The sequence below is a fragment of the Phoxinus phoxinus genome (assembly GCF_949152265.1).
Source record: "Phoxinus phoxinus genome assembly, chromosome: 24".
NCBI classification, from domain to species: Eukaryota; Metazoa; Chordata; class Actinopteri; order Cypriniformes; family Leuciscidae; genus Phoxinus; species Phoxinus phoxinus.
Genome location: NC_136899.1, coordinates 6,697,476 through 6,722,704, shown reverse-complemented (window position 1 = coordinate 6,722,704; position 25,229 = coordinate 6,697,476). Strand labels below are relative to the sequence as shown.

The 25,229-nt window shown below is 39.6% G+C and overlaps 2 protein-coding genes across 4 annotated transcripts in view; both read right to left on the bottom strand.

Annotated features, from left to right (window-relative positions):
• The window catches only part of palmdb (palmdelphin b), a 39,925-nt gene that overhangs the window by 3,436 nt on the left and 11,260 nt on the right, over window positions 1-25,229 (bottom strand). For 2 of the 3 annotated variants that reach the window (XM_079601089.1, XM_079601088.1), the window contains exons 2-5: window positions 15,362-15,413; window positions 13,436-13,516; window positions 13,053-13,183; window positions 11,330-11,444 (exon numbers count right to left, since the gene is read on the bottom strand). In XM_079601089.1, the coding sequence (XP_079457215.1) occupies window positions 11,330-11,444; window positions 13,053-13,183; window positions 13,436-13,516; window positions 15,362-15,406 (372 nt within the window). In that variant the 5' untranslated portion in view covers window positions 15,407-15,413. Of the gene's footprint in view, window positions 1-2,701; window positions 2,868-11,329; window positions 11,445-13,052; window positions 13,184-13,435; window positions 13,517-15,361; window positions 15,414-25,229 lie in introns of those variants that run through there. The other variant, XM_079601090.1, reaches the window with a different exon arrangement.
• On the bottom strand, window positions 4,952-11,234 carry LOC306992342 (palmdelphin-like). Its single transcript, XM_079601092.1, has 4 exons — window positions 10,991-11,234; window positions 10,782-10,901; window positions 8,870-9,787; window positions 4,952-6,783 (listed from the first exon to the last, which is right to left on the bottom strand). Exons 3-4 carry the CDS (start codon window positions 9,774-9,776, stop codon window positions 6,758-6,760), a joined length of 933 nt encoding a protein of 310 aa, XP_079457218.1. The 5' UTR covers window positions 9,777-9,787; window positions 10,782-10,901; window positions 10,991-11,234; the 3' UTR covers window positions 4,952-6,757.

Below are 25,229 nucleotides of genomic sequence, written 5' to 3'. Positions count from 1 at the left end.
AAAGCTAATTTGCACCCACTCATGTTTAGTACCGATCTTATGTAATAGTAAATTTCTACGTTTTTCAGGGCTGATTCTTATATGGGAAACTTCCTGAGCTTGAGCTGACGTAGCTGAACGTAATATTCCTGGCAGGAGGTTTAAAAACAGGCTTGACTAACAACTTTTACAAATAAAGTAAAACCACAAAAATACATCAGGAATGGTGGCACATATTAATGCATTCTATACTGAGTAATTTAATGACAGTTCTTTAATGGTTCCATTAACAAATTATTTGAATTTGAGGAAAAAATCCAATTCTGTTGTTAAAGGGATAGTTCACCCAAAAATGAAAATTTAGCAATGTTTTACTCCTTGTTCGAATCCTGTATGAGTTTCTTTATTATTTTGAACACAAATTAAGATATTTTGAAGAATGTTGGTAACCAGACAGTTGACGGTAGCCATTGACTTGCATAGTATTTTTTTTTTCCTACAATGTAAGTCAATGGGCCCCATCAACTATTTGGTTACCAGCATTCTTCAAATGATCCTCTTTTGTGTTCAAAATAAAAACATACAGGTTAGGAACAACTTGAGGGTGAGTAAAAGGGTGAACAATCAACCTTATTTTTTAGGTGAACTATCTATTTAAATTTTAAATAAGAAAAAAAAGGAGGTGTCAGATTGAATTATTCTTTTATTGTATAAAATACCACAGAAAAAGAAGTGTATCTTTAACTACACATTGTCAACAACAATGTTTTAGGTTGGGTTGGTTCATGGAGTCAGACATGATGCAATTAATGACTTGCTGTTCAGTAAATAAATGAGAATAATTGTGAAACTGCTTCAACTGATTTTTTTTTTTTTTATCACTTCAAAGAACTGCTAATAAGAGTCATTTGCTGAGTGATTTGACTTCACTGATCGCATTGTATGTATTGATTCACCAAAATGTTCCGGCTCATACGAATCATTAGCTTGGGACTTCACATATCGTGCTGAATGTGATTCACTAAAAAGACTCATTCGCTCATTAGACTGTTTTGCACTGAAAAGTTATAGTTAAAAAATTCTGTCATTTACTCACATCAAAGGTATTCCAAACTTGTATGGAATTAATTTCATCATTCTGATGAATACAAAGTAAGATATTTTTCCGAATGTAAACAACTTGAGGGTGAGTAAATGATGACAGTATTTTCATTTTTGGGTGAACTATCTCTTTAATATGACATTCTGTGAATCTAGTGTGAGAGGAAAGCATAGCGGCCTATTATGTAAAGAACGACTGGTAAGAATAGTTTTCAGAGTGAAATAACCTCAGATAGCTTACTTCAACCACTTTTTCAGGTAAGAATTGAGATCAAATAATGACAGATTTCTTCTTTTTTTTAGGCTGAGATGAAAAATTGTGACAGAAGCACTGCTAAACGTCCAGCAATGCCTATGATTGTTGAAAGGCACCATGTTGTTGTAATTGCACAGCACTTAAAAAACCAGGTTAGTCACAAGCATTAGTTTCACTCTGCACAGAAATTCTTACCTTTTGAACTGACTCTCCCAAATTGCACCTTGTTACATCTGTTTAACACATTTTATAGCGTGAAAGTTATTTTTTAAATGTACAAAACAGGCGTTTGAAATTCACCTGGGCTTCCTTATGTAAAATACGCAACATTTATTCCCTATATTAGATTATTACAGGGTTTAAGAAGAAAGTGAAATCACTTGGGTCATTTCACAAAAGTGGGTTATAGTAGGCAGAAATAAGTAGACTCATTATATAAGACTGCAGAACTGGCTCTTCTTCATGTCCTGCAGTTAAGCAGCAGCATAGGCTCTGGATCAGACAGGAAAAGAAAGAAGTAATCTACTGAAAGATAACACCCTCATAGACTGCCACTGCACTGACCACCGGGTTTCTTTCATTGCATACCGAGAGAGCATTTTAAATGAGAATTAACAATCAATCGCACATTGCATGTCCTTATTTGTCTTGTCTTGTTGATGCGCCACTGCAGAGCGCTTGATCACGCCAGCGAGGTTTGTTTACATGGATTTTTCTGATCTCATTCGCACCAAGTGCCAAAGTGATGTGTGATCTAACGCTCAAACACTTTCTGACAGACTAAATCAGCTGCCATGGGGATTAGAAAAGGGATTTTTTTTCACTCTCACAACATCAAAACCACAATTACACACTTGCATGCTGAACATAACACAATATCAGTACAATATGGGGGTTGTGCTGAAATCAAAATGCAAAAATTGACAGCACCATTCATAGATTATATAAGTTCACTTTGGCTTGAAATACTTTAGTCGTCTAGCTGTTCCTTGATGTCTGTTTGGTACAATTACCAGCATTGCACGAAAGTCTCCCACAATCATTCAAAACTCAAGCGGCATGCTAATGCGAGCACTAAAAACAGTCAAAATTATGTGAAATTACCATCCACTTCAGCGCCTGCCCGTTTCACCCCAATCAAGCTACACAAAAGGCACAAAGCCTCGTGAAAATGACAAGCGGTAAAGTGTTGACTACCATAGCAACACCCCCTACCCGGCTCCTCCTCTAGCAGCTCGGCTTGTGAGAAAACTTCAACACTCTCGCACCCTCTCCGTCATGACAATCTGCAATCCATAAATTATTCAGTGACAATAACATTTGCATTGAAGGCAGACGGAGGTACCAGCGTGTCCCAATACCTACCGTGAGCTTTAGAAACACGAGCCAGAAGGAGATCATCACCACTTTGCCAAGAAAATCTTCCTGGTGAAACCTGCATGCACTCTGGGCTTGAGTAAATAGTTTGTGGATGCATGGATAGGAAGTGAACTTGCCCTGATATGGGAGTTATTGAGTTATTGGGAGTTATTGGCAGAAATGTCATTGCGAGTTGGTCTGAAGTCACTGATGTTGGCATGAGTGGTCACCTCAGGGCATCTCAACTCTGATTGGCCGCTCCAGTGTTTTTGCATTAGCAGCTGCAGTTTTGGTTGACTGATCAATAAGTGGCTTGTCAATGAGGTCGATGGGTTAAATGAAAGTTATGTCATAGGGGATTGTGGCGTAGTTGGTGCAGAGATTTCACTAATAAATATAATCAAGGTGAATGTTTTGAACCGTTTTGGTATCTACAGTATAGGCTGTGCGCATCATTGTGTGAGGAAAGGCCATTAAAGAAGAACATTTCATGCTCAAGGTTGTTCTATTCAGAAGGAAATAATAACCTGTGTGGAGCATCACAGTAACAGGTGCTGGGGGGCCAGAGCGTAGGTGGCCATTCAGATGCATGTGACTGAGCACTGAGCCTTTGGAAATGGGAAGGCGATGTTCTCGGGTGATACAAATCACTATGCGGCATGAGGGCTTTGCAGAATAAGACACAGATGTCTCGAAGGGAGAATTTTGTAGAGAGTCATCAGTTTGAATGGAAAAATGACTTTGTTGAATGTTCTTTTTGTGTACGTATGGACTATTTAAAATGAACTACTGAAATTATTTAGAGAAGCTACTTGTATATAAAAATAGTTTTTAATACAACAAGCGAATAAATATATTATATATACAAATATAAATAAAGAATGAAGTTCAGATATTACTTCAGACCTTTACCAAATAGTACAAATATTTATACACACACATGTATATATGTATGTACTATGTGGTATGTCTATATAGGCCTATATGTAAATATATACACACCGGTCAAAAGTTTGTAAACATTATTATTTTTGTTTTTGAAAGAAGTCTCTTATGCTCATCAAGCCTGCATTTATGTGATAAAAAAAAAACGGTAATATTGTGGAATATTATTACAATTTAAAATAATGATTTTCTATTTTAATATACTTTAAAATATAATTGATTTATGTGATGCAAAGCTGATGCCATGTCTTCAGTGTCACATGATCCTTCAGAAATCATTCTAATATGCTGATTTATTATCAATGTTAAAGCAGTTGTGCTGCTTAATGTTTTTATAACATGTGATAATTGTCTTCAGGATTCTTTGATGAATAAAAAAAAAAAAATGTTTTCTTTCTTTTTTGAAAGAAATTAATACTTTTATTCAGCAAGAATGTGTTAAATTGATAAAAAGTGAAAGTTAAGATTTATATTGTTATATAATTGTTAGAAAATATTGTTTTATATATAGTGTAGGCTATATATATATACACATACATTTTTATATATATATACACACACACACACACATTTAGACAAGTGTTATGAAAAATAATTAAAAATAATAATAATATGAATGCAAACTGTATCTATTATAATTGAAATATTTGTAAAAAAAAAATACTTGTATATGATTTTTTATATTTATTTACTTGGTCAAGGTGTTTATTATTATTATGAATACAATATAATCAAGATAATAATGTATAATGTGTATAATGCTGTGTTTTAACCATGAATTTTCAAGTATTATAACTGGTTTTGGTTAATTAAAAGAACATACCTGATTTGAAATTTAAAAAAAAAAAGCCATTATGAATTATGTTATGAGTACATACAGGCTACATAGAAAGTGTTACCCATATTTTTGCTGACATATTAATAGCAGTTCATGTGTCAGCTCTCTGCTCTTCTCTGCATTAATGGGAGGGTGAAATGGAGCAGGAGACATTCTCATCTGTAATCAGTTCCAAAGAGGATCCATCTCTGTCTCACATTTACCCTAGGCACACACACACACACACACGCCTCCACTCACCCACGCGGACACTTTAATTCACTCTAAAACACACTCACACACCCACACACACATATTCAGCTGAGAAGCCCAGTGCTGATGCTGTCTGACAACATCTCAGATCTCGTATTCCACGTTTTCTGAAGTGCTCGAGGTTTGTACAAGCAGCCTGGGATTAATTCAACTTTCACAGCTTCTGTTCTTCACGTTGTTCCATCTTCACGCTTCAGGTATAAATTAGACAGGACGTTGATGAATTTCAAAGCCCAAAATAATGCGTTTTATTGATATGACTGACATTTTTAATTCATAATGCTTTTAAAGATGCACATCATGGATGTCACTAAAGCCAGATTACAAAAATGTAACAATATACATATCATCAAGTATCAATGCAATCTCACTTCTCACATTTATGATGCAACAATACTAAGTTTGACATAAAATACAGTGAATGTCGGGAAAGCAGACCGAAACCTATCACCCCATGCAAGCGCACACACTCTCACACACTTGTTTGCACCAAATCGAATCTCTTCAGACCACATTAGCACAAACCCAATGAGTTTAGCATCCGTTTGTCAGAGCATCTCAACAATATCACATTCTTTACAGCACCACTGAAAAATGTATAACAGCAATCCAGCACAAACTACATATAAAACCAACAGCATGACACATAAACAAGTTCCTTCACCCCATATATTGTCATTAAGTAGAAGATAAAGTTCTCTGTGTCCTACCTTGTGATACGAGCAGACGGAGGACAGGGAACGTGCTCAGCGATTCTGTCTTGGCTGAAGCTCTGCTTCTCTGTAACCACAGAGACTGTGACTTACTCTGAATGTGCCAGAAACAGCCAATAGCTGAGCAGCCTCAGCCGTTCCGACACACGCACTCGGTCTCACAAGGAATTTCTTAAAAGCTTCCTGTCAATCAAGCATATTCTCAAGGTTTCATGTAATTGGTTTCTCATCTTTAGAGAATATGACGTAATATGGTTCATTACTATCCTCTCAGAAACTTGCCCTTTGCACTGACGCAGTGACTAAGTTTAAGATCAAGTGATTTAGTTTAATGTGTTTAAACACTTGTCACTTCTTTTCATGTCATGTCAACATACATTAGACTGCAAAAATAATATTCTTAATCAGTGTTTTTGTCTTGTTTTATTGTAAAAATATTGAAGTAGGATAAATGTACAAAAATTTACTAAATGCGTAACATTAAAACTTGTTTTCAAATTTTATTCTGTTTTTTTTTTAACCCCTACCTGATATTTTTCTTGCTCTACTACTCACTAATTCCTTTTGTTAGATTTATGGTTAACCAAAAAAAAACTTTTTTTTTTTTTTTGCTGGACAATATGACAGCAGTGCCGATTAGGAAAATAACATTTAGAGTGTGAATGTTGGCAAGATACAACTTTGTCAAATGTAATATTATTTAGTCACCTTATATAAAACTTTGCCCCTGCAAAGGCAGGTTTTGAGAGGGGACAGAAAAAAATGGTAACACTTTACAATAAGTTTTCATAACATTAATTATAAATAACATTATCAACTTTAGTTGAATGAACATGTATTAATCTTAGTTAATGTCCATTTCAACATTTACTACTACATGATTAATATCTACAGTTGTATTTGTTAACATTAGTTAATGCACAGTGAACAAACAATGCACTGATGTATTTTTATTAACTAACAAACAAAGATTAATAAATATGGTAACAAATGTATTACTCATTGATAGTTAGTGTTAGTTAATACATTAACTAATGTTAACAAATGAGACACTATTGTAAAGTGTTACCGAAAAAAAACTAAAATCACTTTGATAAAAAAAAAACACACAGAAAAAAACTTTACCAAAAAGCAACATGAATTACATAACAGTCAACTGAAAAACATTATGTACAACATGATGGCGCACAAATATGATTCATGTCATAAGCAGTTTTTTTTTTTTCAGATCAGTCTCTCAGTCCTTTCCATCCTCATCAGCAAATACAAGCTGCCGACATAGTAATCTTGCTTTGAAGAGCTTACATGTATTTCTCAGCTGAGACATTTCATTGGCAGCGCTGTGGAGAAGAGCGTAAGAATATTTCAGTTTAACCACACCTGGATATTCAGCATGCAGTGGTGAGTTAGTTAGTTAGTTTCAACCCCAATCAAAATCCAATCAATCAATGAAATCGATGGATGTGTCCGCGATCTGTCAGAGAGGATGATGGGATTGCAGTTAGCACATTAACCCTGCACTGGCGAGCCAAAACGAGGGGATGACAAAACAGAGAAAACAATGAATATGCAGAACGTCGCAGATTTTAGCATTCATTTTGCACCTTACGTAACGCAAGCCAAGGATTATTACATAACTCTCTCTTTAGCAGATGTTATGAAAGACCTTTTGAACAGACACAATGTCTTAAAAGCAACGAAGGGCAAAGTGCTCAATTAAAGCTGATGCTGGACGGGAACGGTGCATTACTCCGGAGGAGAGAGGAAAAACTATGCTAATTCACACATTAGCTGTCGGAAACGGCTGAACCTATAATGAAACAAAATAAAGAAATGAATAACATGCCCTAAAGATATCTAAAAGCCATTATGTTTTATCAGCCATTGCACACATTCACCATGGTAACCATAGTATCCGCCACAGACATTACAATAAATGAATATGGGATTTCCTTTCTGATTCTTCTTGTAATTTTGTTGTATTTTAATTATTTTTTAATTATCCAGATTTTTGAACTAGCTTATGTTTGCTTGTTTGTTTTTGTCATTAACTGTTTACCATGGTACATTTTTGTAAGGAAAGAAATCCCAAACCACTAAAATCTGATTAGCAATCTTGTTATATTACGCCAAAATGTCCCCAAAAAAAGTATGACAAAAGCAAGTTAATGTCAAAGCAGAAATTATTTTATTATTCATATAAAAACAAGACAGTTGTTATAAGACAAACAGTAAGTTTAATTTCATGCACGCCATGCATTTGTGTTATTTATTATTATTATTATTATATATTAGGATGCTCCAAACACAATGCAGCATATTTCAGTTGATTATAAATATTAACGTCTAGTATTTTTTGTATTCTCGCTGCCGGATATTTCTTTGCATTCTTAAAGTGACGGTAAGGTTCAACATCAGTTAAAACAGGTATCATGAACTAAACTAAACTGTTTTAAAGTTTAAAGATATTATTAATCTAGGTTAATGTGAATGTATACATATTTTATTGTTAGCTTCTGTTTATTCTTAAAACATTTACTAACGTTCATTTATATTTATATACTTCATATGTATTGGCATATGTAGAAATTAACATTAACCCGATATTAATAAAGGCTATAAAAGTGGATGTTCATGATAACTCGCATTAAAAGGAATAGTTCACTCAAAACGTAATATTCTGTCATACTTTTTAATAATGATAACTATGAGAATAGTGGAGTCCAATAATTTTTTAGAACGATTTTTTTTTTTCAGCTGATAAACGATAAAGACATTAACAGCCAATCAGAATCCTTTCAGCTTTAAAGAGCTTGAGCAATTAAAGTGGCAGCTATGAAATAAGTACGCAACAATATTGTGCGTTGCTGTGGATGCTAATATGTGACCCTGGATCACATAACCAGTCACATGTCGCACGGGTATATTTGTGGCAATAGCCAACAATACATTCTATGGGTCAAAATTATCGATTTTTCTTTTATGCCAAAAATCATTAGGGTATTAAAGATCATGTTCCATGAAGATATTTTGTAAATGTCCTACTGTAAATATATAAAACATTTATTTTTGTGAGTGAATGCTGCACAATCTCAAACATAAATGCACAAATTTAAAGGAGATTTTCTCAATGTTTAGAATTTTTTGCACCCTCAGATTCCAGATTTTTAAATAGTTGTATCTCGACCAAATATTGTCCTATCCTAAGAAACAAAAAATTGACCCATGTGACTGGTTTTGTGGTCCAGGGTTATTCTTGTTGTGAACCGGCCTTAAATTATGACAGAATTTTCATTTTTGGGTGAACTCTCTCTTTAAATGATGTTAACATATGAAACCTTATTGTAAAGTACATTATCAAACACATGTAAGGAACTAAGAAATGTTATTGGAAACCAAAGTGTCTCCTCAATCTTCGAATGGTACCTGTGGCTATCGTGTCTTCATGGCCAAACGTGTGTCTTCCAGAGCCGGAGGTTCTGATGGCACCAGGCCTGATCTCAGAGCGGTACACCACACTGTTGGGTTTGAAGATCTTGCTGTGGTAGCCCAGAGGGTGGTACGACAAAGGAGCTTCATCATCATCATCATCACCAATAACTACCAGTTCAGCCTGGATCCCTTCATCTTCCTCATCGGATTCAGCATTCTGATAACCCATAAAGATCATGGTAACCGGTTCACCAGATTCCACCCTGGGTGGGAGTAAGCTCACAAAGTTGAGACTAGAGTTTTCCTTTGGATTCAGAGGGGAATACCGTCCGAATCCCAGCCCGGAGTCTGCCGTCGGAGTTATCCGAAGCTGTTCCTCACACTCCTGTATGGGAGAAGATCCCGGGCTGATCCTGGTTATGTCGCTGTATTCATTGTTAGCATATGGTCCATTTTGAGCTGTTTGGTTGGTTTCCAAATACTGGTTGGTTTGAGTGGTTGGAATGTAAAGAGCTTCTTGTTTGGTAAATTGCTCAGCCTGAAAAGGACTCTGGTTGTCGTTGGGCATCTGAAGGCCATGAAGACCGATGTAACCTCTTTCTGTCCTCTGGGGGGTTGTAGGTCGACTGAATGGGCTTGAAAACACAGGTTCGTGGTATTCCACATCTGATGGGACTTTCTTCTCCGAGGCTTTCATCAGAAGCTCCTCTACTTCAAGAGAGCTCATCTCATTCATGTCATTCTGGGAGTCCTGGCCATCAGGTGGCATGGCGTAGACAGATTTCCGCCCATCTTCAAAGAGTTTGATGCCTTGGTGTTGGAGATCCAGATGTGCGATGGAGGTCGAGGAGAGGATGTGACTTTCTCCGGTGCGGAGATCCTTTTCCACACTGATCTTCATGGTGTATGTAGCTGAAAGGAAAGAAAAGCGTTAAACACAAACCACCTCGAATCAAATCATGAGATTCAAAAAATCTCATGAGATTATTAAATAAGTTTATTTATATATATATATATATATTTAAAAAGAATTTGCAATAAAAAAAGACTTTAAACAAAAGATTTAAAATACATTACCATTCAAAAGTTTGTGATTGGTAAGATTTTTAATGTTTTTGTACGATTGTTTAAAAATGTTTTTGAAAGAAGTCTCTTTTGTTCACCAAGGCTGTATTTATTTGATAAAAATACAGTAAAAACAGTAATATTGTGATAATTTGAAATAATAATTTTCAATTTAAATGTAGAATATTTATAATGTAATATTTTAAAATAAAATGCAATCTTGTGATTGCAAAGCTGAATTTTCTGCTTTTTTATCATGAGTCTTCAGTGTCACATGATCTTTCAGAAATCATTCTGATTTGCTGATTTAGACACATTTCATAAATGTTGAAAACAGTTGTGCTGATTAACATTTTTGTGAAAACGGTGATAAATTGTTCCAAGATTCTTTGATGAATGCTTCCTTACTGACACCAAACCTTTGAACGGAAGTGTATTTGGTGGAAGAATTATTCTATTTATTATCATTAATATGCTTGAAAATACCCCTTACCTGTGGTAAAAACACGGTAACACATGGACTCTTGAGGCTTATTGCTTTAATAAAAAGAAATTGTGATCTTGCAATCTGTATCTATATACAATATCCTGTTCAGTGTTCAGATGTTGATAACTTGATTTCATAATTCTATGTCATGCCCATAATTACAGTCATGGAAACCATCCTTTTCATGTTTGAAAATGAAAAATTAAAGACAGCATTTACTGTTTGTACCTTGAATTGCCATAATTACAGAAGTGCACAGTTTGATGACATGTTTGCACTGTCTAAACAAAATATCCAGGAAATCCTAACATGTTTGTGCGGATTATATCAGCAAATAGTTGCCTTGCGTTGTACCTTTTTTCTCCTGCTCTTCATCAGTTTCGTGTTTCCCTGGTGTGACACTTCTCCTCCTAGTTGTGGGAGTATAGCTCTTCGGGACATCGGGTATAGCAGTGTAGATGTATTGGACTGGCTCTGTAAGAAGAAACAAAGGTCTGTTGAGGAAGTGTCAATGGAAAATGCTGTACAAATAGCAATATAGAAAAATGAAGAAATTTCTTTACCTGGGAGGATATTTGCGTTTACTTCCTGTGGGTGAATACAGTAGTTTGCGCAGTACCAAAACCGGATTTGATTGAATAAGATATAAAACAAAAGCAAGTTTCACACAAATCACATGAGGTCACGTATCACGCAAACAGATCCTTTTCTCACAGCACCAGCTGGCATCAAACAATTTTATCTTGACGTCAATTTGAAACCGAGGGGAAACTTCACAGCATGCTGCATTGTAGTGATTTCCCTTGTTCCCAACTCAAAAGTGGATCCAATTTAAGGGGCTCGGTGTTGTAATAAGCGGTAAGGAGTCTCCAGGCCTGTTAAAGTGATTACACAAGCAATACCTTTATGATGTCCTCTGGAGTTTTCTCCACCTCCTTCAGTTGTTTCAGAAGAATCTCCTCTTTGGCAGAAATCTCCAGCTCTTGCGTCTCCAGAGCCGCAATCTCCAGCTCTATTCTGCAAAGATGCAGGGAATATTGCTACATATCTTGACTCTCTATCACTAAAAGCCAGTAATCAGGTCAAAAACACAGAGAAAAATGGATGAGTCAGCCTTTAGTCATTTCGGTCACAAGCTATGGAACTCTCTTCTTCACAAACTGCGAGCAATCGACTCACTATGCAACACATTTGTTCATAGGGCTCATTTTTTTTAAATTTATTTTATTGTTGTATGTTTTTTTATAATCTCATCTATGTGTGTGTATGTATGTCTTTCTTTTCTGTGAATGCACACATGTAGTTATGATCTGTAAAGCACTTTGTAAACTGTGATATTATATAAATAAAGGTGCTTTACTTACTTATATAATTTAGCTTATTTTTCAATTAAGTTATAAAGATAAAATAATGTAACATAATGTTTTTACTTAAATGCGTAGTTCACCCAAAAATGAAAATTGTGTCATGATTTCATCACCTTCATATCGATCCAAATCTGACTTTATTTATTCTGTAGAACACAAAAGAAGATCATTTGAACATTTTTTAAATGGTTTTGTCCATACAATGAAAGTCAAAGAGATCCAAAACACTGAATACCACTTACTTTCATTGTATGGACAAAAAAAAAAAAAAAAAAAACTTTTTCCTTTTTTGTGTTTCTCAGAAAAAAGAAAGTCATAAAAGTCTAGTTCCACATGAGAATTAAACATTTTGGCTAAACTATGCCTTTATTTTAGTAGTGCAAACCACTTAAAATAGTTAACAGTATATATAAAAAAAACAGTTTTAGTCCTTTTTGAAGTAACCTGATTTCATGAAAATCACTCTATATAATGGCACCTCCTTGTGTAATGTTTCGGTATTGTTCAATCTTTAACATTCCCTATGGCATGTGCAAAGAGCTGATGATATCAAAAAATGAGTTTTTAGTTTCAGAATGTATACCCTCATTTATGTTTTGAGTGGGGCCATGAACCTATACGCCAAGATAACTTGCGGGAAATGCCCAGCCACCTCTGTCCTGTGATTGTGGAGATTTTCATCTGATTGCTTTTTTCCCTCTTAATCCGACTGCTTTAAACTGCAGCCATCGTATTGAAGAGTCTATTTGAGAAAGCTCTTTGGAGATTTGAGTCCTTTAAATCAACCTGAACAACTCCTTGAAAGCAAACGTCCATTCCATCTAAATAAAGCTCCACATGGAGAAACCAGGCAGAGAGTGTTTCGCAGATATACTGTATGACAGCTTATGGTAACTAGAGAGCGGTTCGTTTTCTATCTCTGAGAAAGATTTTTCCTCCGTTATTTTGTCCTTTTGTTGTGTTAGTCATGCTTCCTGCGCTAGGTATGACCTTCTGCATAATGATTTTTTTTTTTTTTTCAGACAAAGCTTGTCGTAAGTCAACAGGCTCTCTGCCAAGGCGGGATGTGTAAGTAGACAGTTTATGTAATACTGTGAGTGAGGTCTATCTGTCTGAACCTTAGCTAACTCTGAAAGCCAATCAAAGTGGTTAAACAAGAATAATCCAATTGCTTCTCACAATCAGGAAGTCGAGAACCTTGCAAACCATTAGTGGAAGAGTACAAACTTTTTTTTCTCTTTTTATTTGAGGGGAGTACCTGTCGATATTGCTCTGCAGGAGTTTAGTCTTTTGTTGGAAATCTTCGGTCTGGGCCTTCACAGATTCTTGCTCCTCTTCGCTCTGGGTGCTCAAGCCGTCCATCAGCCATTGTTCTCGGAGAGTTTTTTTCTGTTTGCGCAAAGAACGCAACACAGCATGTTGTATCGAGATAATTTACTTTTTTTCTTTACATTATATAGTGTTGTAAATTAATAAAATAAAATCACAAAATGCAATAATATAATGATCATTTTGACATAAAAAATGTAAACATTAATTTAATTATTCATCTTTTGATTCTTATTATTCTATTAATATTTGTTTTATTAATACTAAAAATTAATAATATATATATAAAATGACATAAATAACAACACATACCTTTAGATATTGTAGCTTTAATTTCTCTTCTTCGGTGTTCCTTCGTTTCTTTTCTATCTCCTCTCGAATTTTTCTTTTGTCCTGATGAGAAAACAGAGTCATATGTGTAAAGTGAAATGAGATCCTAAACCTTTTTCAGTTTTACCTTGACCCCACACTCTTTTGTTGTTTCACGTCTTGCTATTAACACAAGCATGCATAGGGAGAGAACTAATATAGTCTTTTTGAGAGGGAGGCTTTGCAGCATTATTTTTAACTCTCTAATAAACTATGACTTCATATATAAAATGAACAGCTCAAAGGCTGTGTGTGGACAGAAATAACACATGGACAGATATCCGTCTCCATATATGCTCTGAATGTTCTTTGATGGAGTTCATATACTCTGACAGAAACGAACACATTTTTAAGCAGATATACAATACAGATTAATCTTCTCTGATTTGTTGTCTGGCCATTAAAGGATTTGTTGACTTTCAAAAAAAAAAAATTGCTGATAATTTACTCACACCGATGTCATCCAAGATGTCCATGTCCTTCTTTCTTCCTTCAGTCGAAAAGAACTTTAGGTTTTTGAGGAAAACATTCCAGGATTGTTCTACACAGAGTGGACTTTAATGGCAACCATCTATCCCAATGTTCAAAAGAAGGTCTCGTATTACGTCATCACGTTGGAAAGGTCACGAAAAAAATAATACTAAAAATTTTTTATTAAAACAAAGATGTCGGACGATTTTGATAATGGAGGAAAAAATGAGATGGAGTTTTTCGCCCTTCCCTACTTTTTTGAACCGGAGTCCACAGACAAATAACTTAGATAGATGACGTGACCGTGATGACGTTTACAACGTGATGACGTAATATGTGGTGTGTCGCAGACCAGCACAAGATGAACAATTGTGGTTAAAAAGTATATTAATTTTCTATATTTTTTTAGAAAATGACAGATCGGTACGCTAGATAAGACCCTTATTTCTCTACTGGGGTCGTGTCGAGACTTTGAAGCTGCATTGAGACGGACATTTGAACCTTCTTTTGAACATTGGGATAGATGGTTGCCATTGAAGTCCATTCTGTGTAGAAAAAGCCTGGAATGTTTTTCTCAAAAACCTTAATTTCTCTTCGACTGACTGAAGAAAGAAAGACATGTATATCTTAGATGACATCGGGGTGAGTAAATTATCAGCAAAAACATTTTTGAAAGTGAACTGATCCTTTAACTCTTTCGCCCCCATTGACGGAATTTTCTAGCTTTCCTTTTTTTTTCACTGTTATACGGTGCAATAACACATCTTCTGAAAGAGTTCTGAATCTTCCGATCAAAACACATGCAAAAAAGAAGCACAAAACAAGTGATAAAAGCATTGCAAAAATAATGTGATTTTCTCAGCTTTAAGTTTAAAATTTTGCTTTTTTTTAATGAAATTACTCACATTAAATTGTTCAAAAAGCTAGAATAAAACGTTTTGTTTGTTTGTTTGTTTAAAAGAAGAGACTATGTTCTTTATTTTGATATATTGCATGTTCAGATATTCATACAAAAATTGTTGGGCCGGGGGCCATAAAAATGTTGAGAAAATGATCAAAAATGCTGGTGGCTGGCAAGTTTGAAAAAAAATCCTGGAAGTGAAAAAGTTAATGGTTGTGTGGTTCATATAATCAAGGCCACAAAAGTACTAAGACTATAATGCTGAGACTAAGTGCTTTTTTTTTTAAATTACACTAAAAACTCTCAACTTATCAAGGTTACCAGACACAACGGAGAAAAATTCAACTGTTTGTTTCAAACACCTAGAAAGGTTTTGTGATTACCAACTTGACACCAAAGTCAAATAACAATGTATAAAGTGATAATATTTCCCTTGCCAATATAAAACCTCGATTCTCCGTTACAAAAAAAAACAAAAAGAATAGCCTGATACTCACTGTTATAGCCTGCAGTCTCTCTCGCAGCAGGGTTTCTTCCTCCATTATGCTCCTGACAAGAGAGAGAGAGAGAGAGAGAGAGAGAGAGAGAGAGAGAGAGAGAGAGAGAGAAGAGAGAGAGAGAGAGAGAGAGAGAGATAAACAACCTATTCTCACTAACAACCCTCCGTCAATGTCTGTCTTCTACTAAGAACTGGTTGGTAACAAGCTGTGATTGGCACATGTGGGTTGGCATGAGAGAAGTTTTGGTAGGGGGGGACTTGATGGTGGGCGTCAAAGCTGGAGGAAAGGAAGGAAGAGTTGTTGAGGGCTCTTTCACCCACTATCTCTCAGCCTGAAGGATAAATGAGCACATAAAAAGATGAAAGATGTACAAACGTGTGTGTGTGTGTGTGTGTGTGTGTGTGTGTGTGTGTGTGTGTGGGTTGTTGTTATCCGTGATGTGCTAGCTAACCATAACTGCCATAGCTAGCATGTCACTCTTTGACACTTCATGCGTCAGATATCTCCACGTGGAGTGCTTTGCCCATGGGACAGAGTAACATAATGTCTCATGTCAATAAATAATAGATAAATAGCCTGACATTACTGCGCTACAACCTGGGGTCATTTAGCTTCCACTTAACAGAAGAGGTTGTGTTAAGTGCGACTTCTGATGATGTAGTATGTAAAAATATATATTAAAGCTAAACTGTGTCATTTTTTAAGTTGATTCTTAGCAAAAACCACTTTGTTCTTTTAAAATTATATGTGCTCATTAATGTATAATTACTTCTCCCAACGAATCAAGTATTCTCGTAAGCGTAAATCTGCCATTTATAATACATACGGGTGAGCTACTCAAATGGCAGAAGCCATGTTGTGCCTCCATCTTGAAAATACATTAGCCAAAGAGGGACATACCTGGAAATCCAAGCTTCGCCTTTCACGTTTTACACTCAGTGGCACCGTGACGAATGCGAGGGGGAGATTACTCGCGACTGTCGGCAGATTTGAAATAATACGGCCACCGTAGGAGTTACAACGCCCTCGGAATGGGAGGGGCTAGAAAGTAATATTCAGTTGGTAGTCATATACAATTTCACCGCTAGATGGGAGTAATTCCTACACGGTGTAGCTTTAAAGGTAGACTGTGTAATTGCTGCACCAAATAATAATAAAAATAGTAGGGCCATCAAAAGAAATTGCTAAATAAATGTTACATTTCCTGAAGAAAATGGTACTTGTGTGTGCAGATGTAGCCGCTATGATGCTAAAGTGTTGTAGGTGGTTGCCAGGGTGTTGCTACGTCATTGCTATGGTGTCTTGGAATCTTTTTGAACATGTGATAAGATCACTATTCTTGTATTTGCTAGATGATCAAAAGAGCCCTCCTAAAATAACATTACTTTTTATTATTCTAATAATAATAATTCAAAACTATTTGAAATTATATTTAGTTATTATTATAAAATGTTTCATTAAATATGATTACATAAATTATAATAATTTAAAATGCATATAAGGTACTAGAATGATTAATAATAAATCATTAATTAATGATAGAATATTTGCATATTTACATGTTTTAAACAAATTATAATTATTTAAATTAGCAAACATAACTATGGTTTCCAAACAGGTTTCCCTATTGCCAAATCTTTCTCTGCACAATAAAACGGAAAAGGACAAAGTCATTTTAGCTTTATATAGCCTCTGGTCCATGAAAAGCAAGTGCTGAGTTTATTTATCAAGAGATGGAGCTGAGCACAGTGAGACAAACCATTTCTGTAAATATCTGCTTTGTGTTTGTTCAGTGCAGTATTGATGTCATGTATCTTGAATTTCATTCAAGGCCATTTCTCAGATGTTTGGACTTGCAAAGCAAAAGTTGTTGGGTTAAGAATAGCCCACTGAAGACAGACCTCACCCCTTTGTACAGAAATAAACACATGACCAGGGATATATACACTCTGTTGTCCCAGGTGGACTGCAAGGTTAAATGGCATTCAGATAACGACATGTGGTTATGAAACACACGTGAATGACAGAGCCCTCTGAGGCCCTGTGATCTGCTCAAAAACACAGGTGTGCTATAAAATGTCACCCCCCCAAACGTTTTTTTCCTATGTTAACATATTTCTTATTGAAACAGGACTTTTTGGTGAGGCATATTGAAATATTTATTATTAGGTGAGTATTTTCTATTTTATTGTAAATATTTTCAAAATACAATTTAAGCACTGTAAAAAAAGATTTGCCTCTCCAAGTCAAAATATTCTAGTGACTGGTCACATCTAAATTTTTTAATTGGCCCAAGTGAAATTCTGTAAAATAAATTGAATTAATTGTTGCAATAGTCTGTTAACATTGGCTAAATGAGAAATAATATGTCAGATAATTGAAAAATTTTGATGTGACCAGTCACTAGAAAATTTTGACTTGGGGATGTAATTTATTTTTTTACAGTGAGTAATGAAAGCTATAAAACAACAAATTAATTTATAGGAAGTAGTAATTAAATAAATAAAAATAATAATTATATAGTAGACACTGGATATTTTTATTGTTTTCTAAAATTGAAAAGTTGATGTTCAACTTTTAGGAGTACATATAGGCTTCAAAGCTTACAGATATGGGCTAAAAGTCACAATTGTAGATTTCATAGAGCCAAATCCTTTACAAACTTGAAAAAAACGCAATATTTCCTGGTTGTGCCCCTCTCTCCCTGGTTGAAGTGTGACCTATGCTCCATCTGACAGGTGAAGAGTTCAAACAGTAGAAAGCCCATTGCGACATGGACAGAGTGTGCTAAGCGTTGTCACATGTGGCCTTTGGTTTAAAATGTCAGGCTTGTCCCTTTCTTAAAAACAAACAGTCCTGAAGATGTGTGTTGTCTCAGATGAGGATCCATCTGACATCATCCTCTCTGCCTGCTGACTGTACACATTACTGACACCCTTGACGCTATCTAACAAATAGATCTACAACAAAGCAAACAAACACTATTTGGTTTATAGATCTTAATGCAGTTAGTGACCTTAACACGTGAAGTCCCTGTAGATCCTCAAAGGAATCAAGAACTCACAAACAAAAATGACATTTCCCCTGATGACACCGCTGACCCATCATACCTTTAAATGTCTCACCGCTTAACAAGATGCCTCACTAATTTAAGATGCAGATTAAGTATGGCAGAGAGAGATGCATTTACAGATATTAGTGCATCAGGTTTTGTTAGAATGTGCAACCAGAGACGTCCCTGTCCTCACACACCCTTTTGCACTTAGAAACATATAAACATTAGAATTAATTGGTATACTTAGAACCAAATAAATATTTTTGATTAAAGCTTAGCCAAACAGGCAGTCAATTAATGCACTAAAAAAAAATAGAGATTATTTTTTTAAACAAACAATAAAGTATATACAGCTTTCTGCTTTTACTAACAAATACTCAAATGTGTTAGTGTGCCAAAATAGTGTGTTTTTCTGGACAAGAACAAGGACAAGAATTACACTACTAATTAAAAGTTAGGACACACAAACTAATTAAACTTTTTATTTTAGGCCAAGTAATCAAAGCTCTAAATAACAAATTGAAGCACGAGATACGTTTCTCTTGAGCACGTGAAAATCTGTATATTTTTGTTTTTGCAAAGGTCCCTTTAGGGGCTCCGTACTAGTACAATAAACATAGAATGAATAATTTAAATTGGTCTAAAATTGAAAAGTTGATTATCAACTTTCAGGAGTACACAATCTGGCATCAAAGCTAACAGATAGGCTACAGTATAGGCTATGGCTAAAAATCACAATTTGAAAATAAAATAAAAGGCATACTGTTTTTTTTTTTACTCTCTTTGTCTATGCAGGTGGTGCTGGGGAGGAGGAGGGCTAAAATAAGAATTTGCATAGCAGGCAGACTTAGTGTATTCATTTTGGATGCATCGTGGTTATAAAGGCTAGTAGTAATGAATACGTGAAATCGATTGGCTGTGGAAGTTACACTGAAACAACCAATCATAATGTGAACAGAGTTTCAAGGCTGAACTACTCATTATTAAGATCAATGTCCATTATCAGCTGGGTTTCCAACAAAACGTAAAGGGAATCTTTTCAAAGTTAGTAAAAAAACAAAACAAAAAGTCAATAAGGTGCGTTTCCAGCAAGTTGATGGTGGTATTGGTAACCTAGTAACCAACAGTAAATAAAACACCATCAGCGGAAACAGCTGTTTAGTCATATGGGTTTAATGTTCGCTACGTCAAAATTTATTCTGTAAATGCATTTCCATCTCCCATTATTCGCATGAACTCTTTTTCGCACAAGTCAAAAACCACCTTAAGCGAGCGTACAAACTATTTTGCAGATTAAGCCATTTTTTTCCCGAAGTTTGGGGTTTCCATCACTTGTTTCTGATCCGATACTTCAAAATGAGCATAAAAACAGGGTGATTGACATATACTGTCAAAGAAGAGGTCTACAGCCCGCTTAATGACATGATGAAAGCTTTAGTTTCATTCATGGTATAATACTGAGCTCACACTCAGGTTAGTTGTAGTATTGTAGTTCTCTTACGTAGAGTTCTCTCCTACTGCGTCGATTAGCGACGCTACGGGAAAGATATTTCTTTGTCGAGATTGAAGCCTAAAAATTAATCCTTAATTTTGTAATATGTAAAACGCTTTTCTGTAGCATACAACCCTAGGCGGAGCAATACCGCTCGCCCATTGGCTGCTCCGCCAGAAAAGCACAGCCTATGCGAGGCCAGAGACGCTGACCAATGAGGGCGCTCCGCGCCCTTCTGCGTCATCTCCCGCCGAAACAGGCGTGGCCTAGGTCTATAAATACCAAGCATAGCTGCTTCCACTCCGATTTTCTTTACTTCACGAAGCTACACGCATCGTAGGACCGGATTCGAGCCACCACAGCCGTCTGATACAGCACCTCAGCAGGACGAGCCCTTACCTGAAGCCGCTGGTCATCGCCGCCTTCAGCCGCCGTTCCCTGCTGCGCTTCTCCGGCGTGGATATATCCTTTATCACTTTGTGTGTGTTTTGTGTGTGTGTTCGCCCGCGGCGTCACACGCTTTTTCTCACAAAGAGCAGCGAACGTCTTTTTCAAGATGTCTCGTGTTTCCTGCGGCTCCTACCGAGCTGCGCTCATCGACGGGGACCACCACGAGCTATGTGTTTCCTGCTTGGGCGAGGATCATGCAGCTCTCGCTCTCGGTGATGGCGGCTGCCATCATTGCGACATGATGCCCATCGCGACTCTGCGGACTCGCCTGGCATCATTCACCGAAGCTGCTAACCCACCCCCTGTAGCGCCGCGCCGTAAAAAGCGCCGCGCTCAGCGGGTTCCGGAACCCCCTGCCACGAGGAGCTCGCCGCCGCTGCCGCCGCCGCTAGCTCCTCTCTCCGCTTCGCTGGAGTCGCTCTTCGACGAACTAAAGCCGCAGCCCGCCGCTTTGTCTGTCATGGACGACGACCAGCTAGCCGCATCTGAGGGGGATGACGACTGCTGTTCGCTTCTCGCTTCGGAGAGCGAGGGATGGGCGAGCTCTGTGGACCTCCCCTCCCCCGCCGTCCCCGAACGCCGAGGAGGGAAGATTAGCATCGAAGCAGAGCTAATGCGTCTGCTCACACAGGCCGTGTCGAGCCTCGGCCTCGATTGGTCGACGCCCGAACAACCTGCTCTCAACCGGCTGGATGGCTGCTTCCTTTCTGGAGAGCGCGCTGCGCCACCCTCCAGACACACTCCATTTCTTCCTGAGCTTCACGAAGAGGTAGCGAAATCGTGGAAGGCGCCATTTTCAGCTAGAGTACATACTTCTGCCTCGCCAGCATTCTCCGTTTTGGACGGTGCTCGAGACAGAGGCTACCATGCTCTCCCTCCGGTCGAGGAGGCTGTAGCGACTCACCTTTGCCCACCCTCTGCGGGACGGCGGGCTAAGGGAGTGCTACCATCCAAAGCTTGCCGCACGTCATCAGCTTTGAACGGTCGCGTGTACGCCGCCGCCGGACAAGCTGCATCGGCGCTGCACACCATGGCGGTCCTCCAGATCCACCAGGCCAACCTCCTCCGCAAGCTAGACGAGGAAGGCCCGGGCGCGATCAGTGTTCCGGACTTGCGTAGCGCCACAGACCTAGCTCTTCGTGCTACAAAGTCCGCCGCACACGCCATTGGGAGGATTATGGCTTCAGCTACTGTTTCCGAGAGACATTTGTGGCTAACTCTCTCTGAAATGGCGGAGTCGGAGCGTTCTGTGTTCCTCGACGCTCCCATTTCACCGACTGGCCTCTTCGGATCTTCCGTGAAGGACTTCGCGGATCGATTCGCTGAGGTGCAGAAGACCTCGCAGGCCATGAGACATTTCCTGCCAAAGCGTTTCAGTTCCGCAACAGGCCGCCCGAAACAGCCGCCTGCCCGAACTCAGCAGCGCCCCGCGCCCGCCGCACCAGCCCAGCAGCAACAGGCCCGAGAGAGACCACGGTCTCGCTCCGCCGGACGCCGCCCGCCACCGCGTGGTCCTCGGCCTAAGATCGTACTCAAGCCCGAGGCCTCGGCGCCATCCTAGCCCTGCTAGGAAAAAGACGGTGTTCGGGTCCCGCTGCGGCCGGACTTCCACCCAAAATCCCCGCTTGTACAGCCCTAAGTTCCGTGTTTGTACCAGTGTACTCAGCAGCCAACAAACCGGCAGTAAAGCCCGTTTGCCTGCACACAAACGCCGTTTTCACGGCGACCCAAATAAATCTAAAAAAGAGTTTATTTTCTGGTGTCCCGGCCAAGGCCGATGGTGTAATGTGTGTAACTGCAATGCCCACCCAGTGCCCATTCATTCACACAGACACAACCCCGTTCAACACAGGGTTTGCACACATAAAATCGACTCAGATCGATTGTGCTTCACATGTAGTAAGCGTGCCCACTGCCAAGTGCCCACAACTACTACACACTGCACGCTCCGCGGTTTCTGTAAAAACGAAACTAACGAACGGTCAGTCAGTACACAAACACATTGTCCCCGGTGTTATAAACGTGCCCGCCACCAAGCGCCCACGTTTATTCACAAACATAACGAGCCCTACGGGACTCGTCCCGCGCGCTCTCTCTCGACACAGAGAGCTGAGCGCGCGCGGGATGCATACTGTGTTAAACATGCCCCCCGCCTCACACGCCACGGCGTCCATGTCACAGCACACGGTTGCTCTCGTGTCGCCGCCATTTCGCGACCAGGGCCCAGATTACATTCAACCCCTAGTCACACGTGCAGATGCATGGGAAAGACTTCCCGGGGTCTCAGAATGGGTGCTAGAGACTATAAAAAGAGGCTATTCGCTACAGTTTCATCGACGCCCTCCCCGTTTCACGGAGAAAGTCGAAACTACGGTGAAAACAGAAGTAGCACATCTACTTCGAGCCGAAATAGCGAAGCTATTGAGCAAAGGGGCCATAGAGCCTTTATCTCAAGCTCAGAGCGAAGGGGGCCTGTACAGCAGATATTTTCTGGTACCGAAAAAAGACGGGGGTCTCAGACCCATTTTAGATCTCAGGCATCTGAACAAAGCGCTGACAAAGCGAAAGTTCAGAATGCTCACGACCAGAGCTATCCTCGCGCAGATTCGCCGAGGAGACTGGTTTATGGCAATAGATCTGAAAGACGCGTATTTTCACATACAAATTGCGTCACGTCACAGGCGATTTTTGAGATTCGCCTTCGAGGGCCAGGCATATCAGTACACAGTCCTGCCATTCGGCCTGTCTCTAGCACCTCGTACATTTACAGTGTGCATGGACGCGGCGCTGGCACCCCTGAGACTCCGCGGCATTCGAATTCTGAATTATTTGGACGATTGGCTGATTCTAGCTCAATCACCTTCAGAACTCATCCGCCACAAGACCCTAATTCTCGATCACCTCGAGTGCTTAGGTCTGAGAGTCAATTGGGAGAAAAGTTCACTGTTTCCCAGTCAAAGGATCTCCTTTTTAGGACTGGAACTGAACTCGCTGTCTATGACAGCTCGACTGTCATCACAGCGCAGGCGAAACTCCCTGCGGATGGCGAAATCCTTCCGCAGCGGTCATATAGTGCCGCTCAGGAGATTTCAGAAAATGCTAGGCCTCATGGCCGCAGCATCAACAGTTCTACAGTTGGGCCTGCTGCGCATGCGCCCACTGCAGTTCTGGCTAAAAGCGCGTGTACCGCGCCGAGCATGGGTTCACGGTCGTTGTCGCCTCAAGGTCAATCAGGAATGCGTTTCAGCCCTGACACCATGGAGAGCGTCAGACTGGTACCGGTCAGGTGTAAGCCTGGGGACTTCCTCGAGCCTGAAGGTGGTGTCCACGGACGCGTCCACCTCAGGCTGGGGAGCACTGCTCGAAGGCAGACCGTTCTTTGGCCAATGGGCAGAACGAGTCAAACTACCGCACATAAACTGCCTAGAAATGATGGCAGTGGACTTAGCGCTGAGGCGTTTCCGTCCTCGGATAAAGGGACACCACGTCCTAGTCCGTTCGGACAACACGTCGGTAGTAGCCTATATAAACCGCCAGGGTGGCGTGAGATCCCGAAACCTTTTCAGGATGACGGAACGCATACTGGTATGGGCCCAGCACAACCTGCGCTCGCTGAGAGCGATTCATGTGCCTGGTCGCCTGAATGTAGGACCAGACAGACTCTCACGGAACAACGTTCCAACAGGAGAATGGTCCCTACACACACAGACAGTGCGTCTGATGTGGAAAAAGTTCGGCAGAGCGGAGATAGACCTGTTTGCAAACCAGGAAAACGCTCACTGCCCGGAATTCTTTTCAAAGAGCACGAACGCGCTGGCCAAAGTCTGGCCCCGCCGTCCGCTCTATGCTTTTCCCCCTGTCTCACTCCTGCCTCAAGTGCTCGAGCGAATCAGGAAAAGCGGATGCTCAGTGCTTCTTGTCGCACCATACTGGACGAATCAACCTTGGTTCCCAGTCTTGATGCAGCTCAAGAGTACTGCTCCGTGGCCGATCCCAGTGAGGAGGGACCTTCTCTCGCAGGCCGGGGGCTCGATTTTGCATCCTCACCCGGAGCTATGGTCCCTTCATGTGTGGGCCATAAACGGGTACCCGCTAAACTCCCAAGAGGAGTGTTAGACACGATCGAGCAGGCTAGGGCCCCGTCTACTAGACGGCTCTACGCTTCCAAATGGTCGGTATTCTCTAACTGGTGTTCAGACCAAGGTCTATCACCCCTTCAGTGCGGGGAAACGGAGGTTCTCTCCTTCCTGCAGGAGCTGTTGGATAAGGGTAGGACCCCATCCACGCTCAAAGTCTATGTGGCAGCCATATCAGCGTTCGTCAATCCGACGCTTGGCCATGCACTGGGCAGAAACGACCTGGTGGTACGTTTCCTTAGAGGAGCCAGAAGGTTAAATCCTCCAAGGCCTCCTTCAGTCCCCGTTTGGGACCTTTCTACAGTGTTAAACGCTATGAAAGGGGCCCCTTTCGAGCCTATTCACTCAGTTGACATGAAACACCTGTCTCTCAAGACCGTGTTTCTTTTGGCTCTCGCTTCAGTGAAGCGTATGGGGGATCTGCAAGCGCTCTCAGTAAGAGCCTCTTGTATGGAGTTCGGGCCCAACGACTCGATAGTCGTGTTGAAACCGAAGCATGGGTTCCAACCAAACACACCGTTCAGGGCTCAGGTCATCTCCCTGTCGGCTCTGCCGGCCTCTGAGGACGGAAATAGCTTCCTTTGCCCGGTCAGGGCATTAAGAGCTTACGTGTCCCGCTCCGCTGTTTTTCGACAGACGGAGCAGCTCTTCGTTTCGTTCAGTGGGCGCTCTAAGGGACGTGCTGCGACGAAACAGAGCCTATCTCGATGGGTAGTGGATGCCATTACGCTA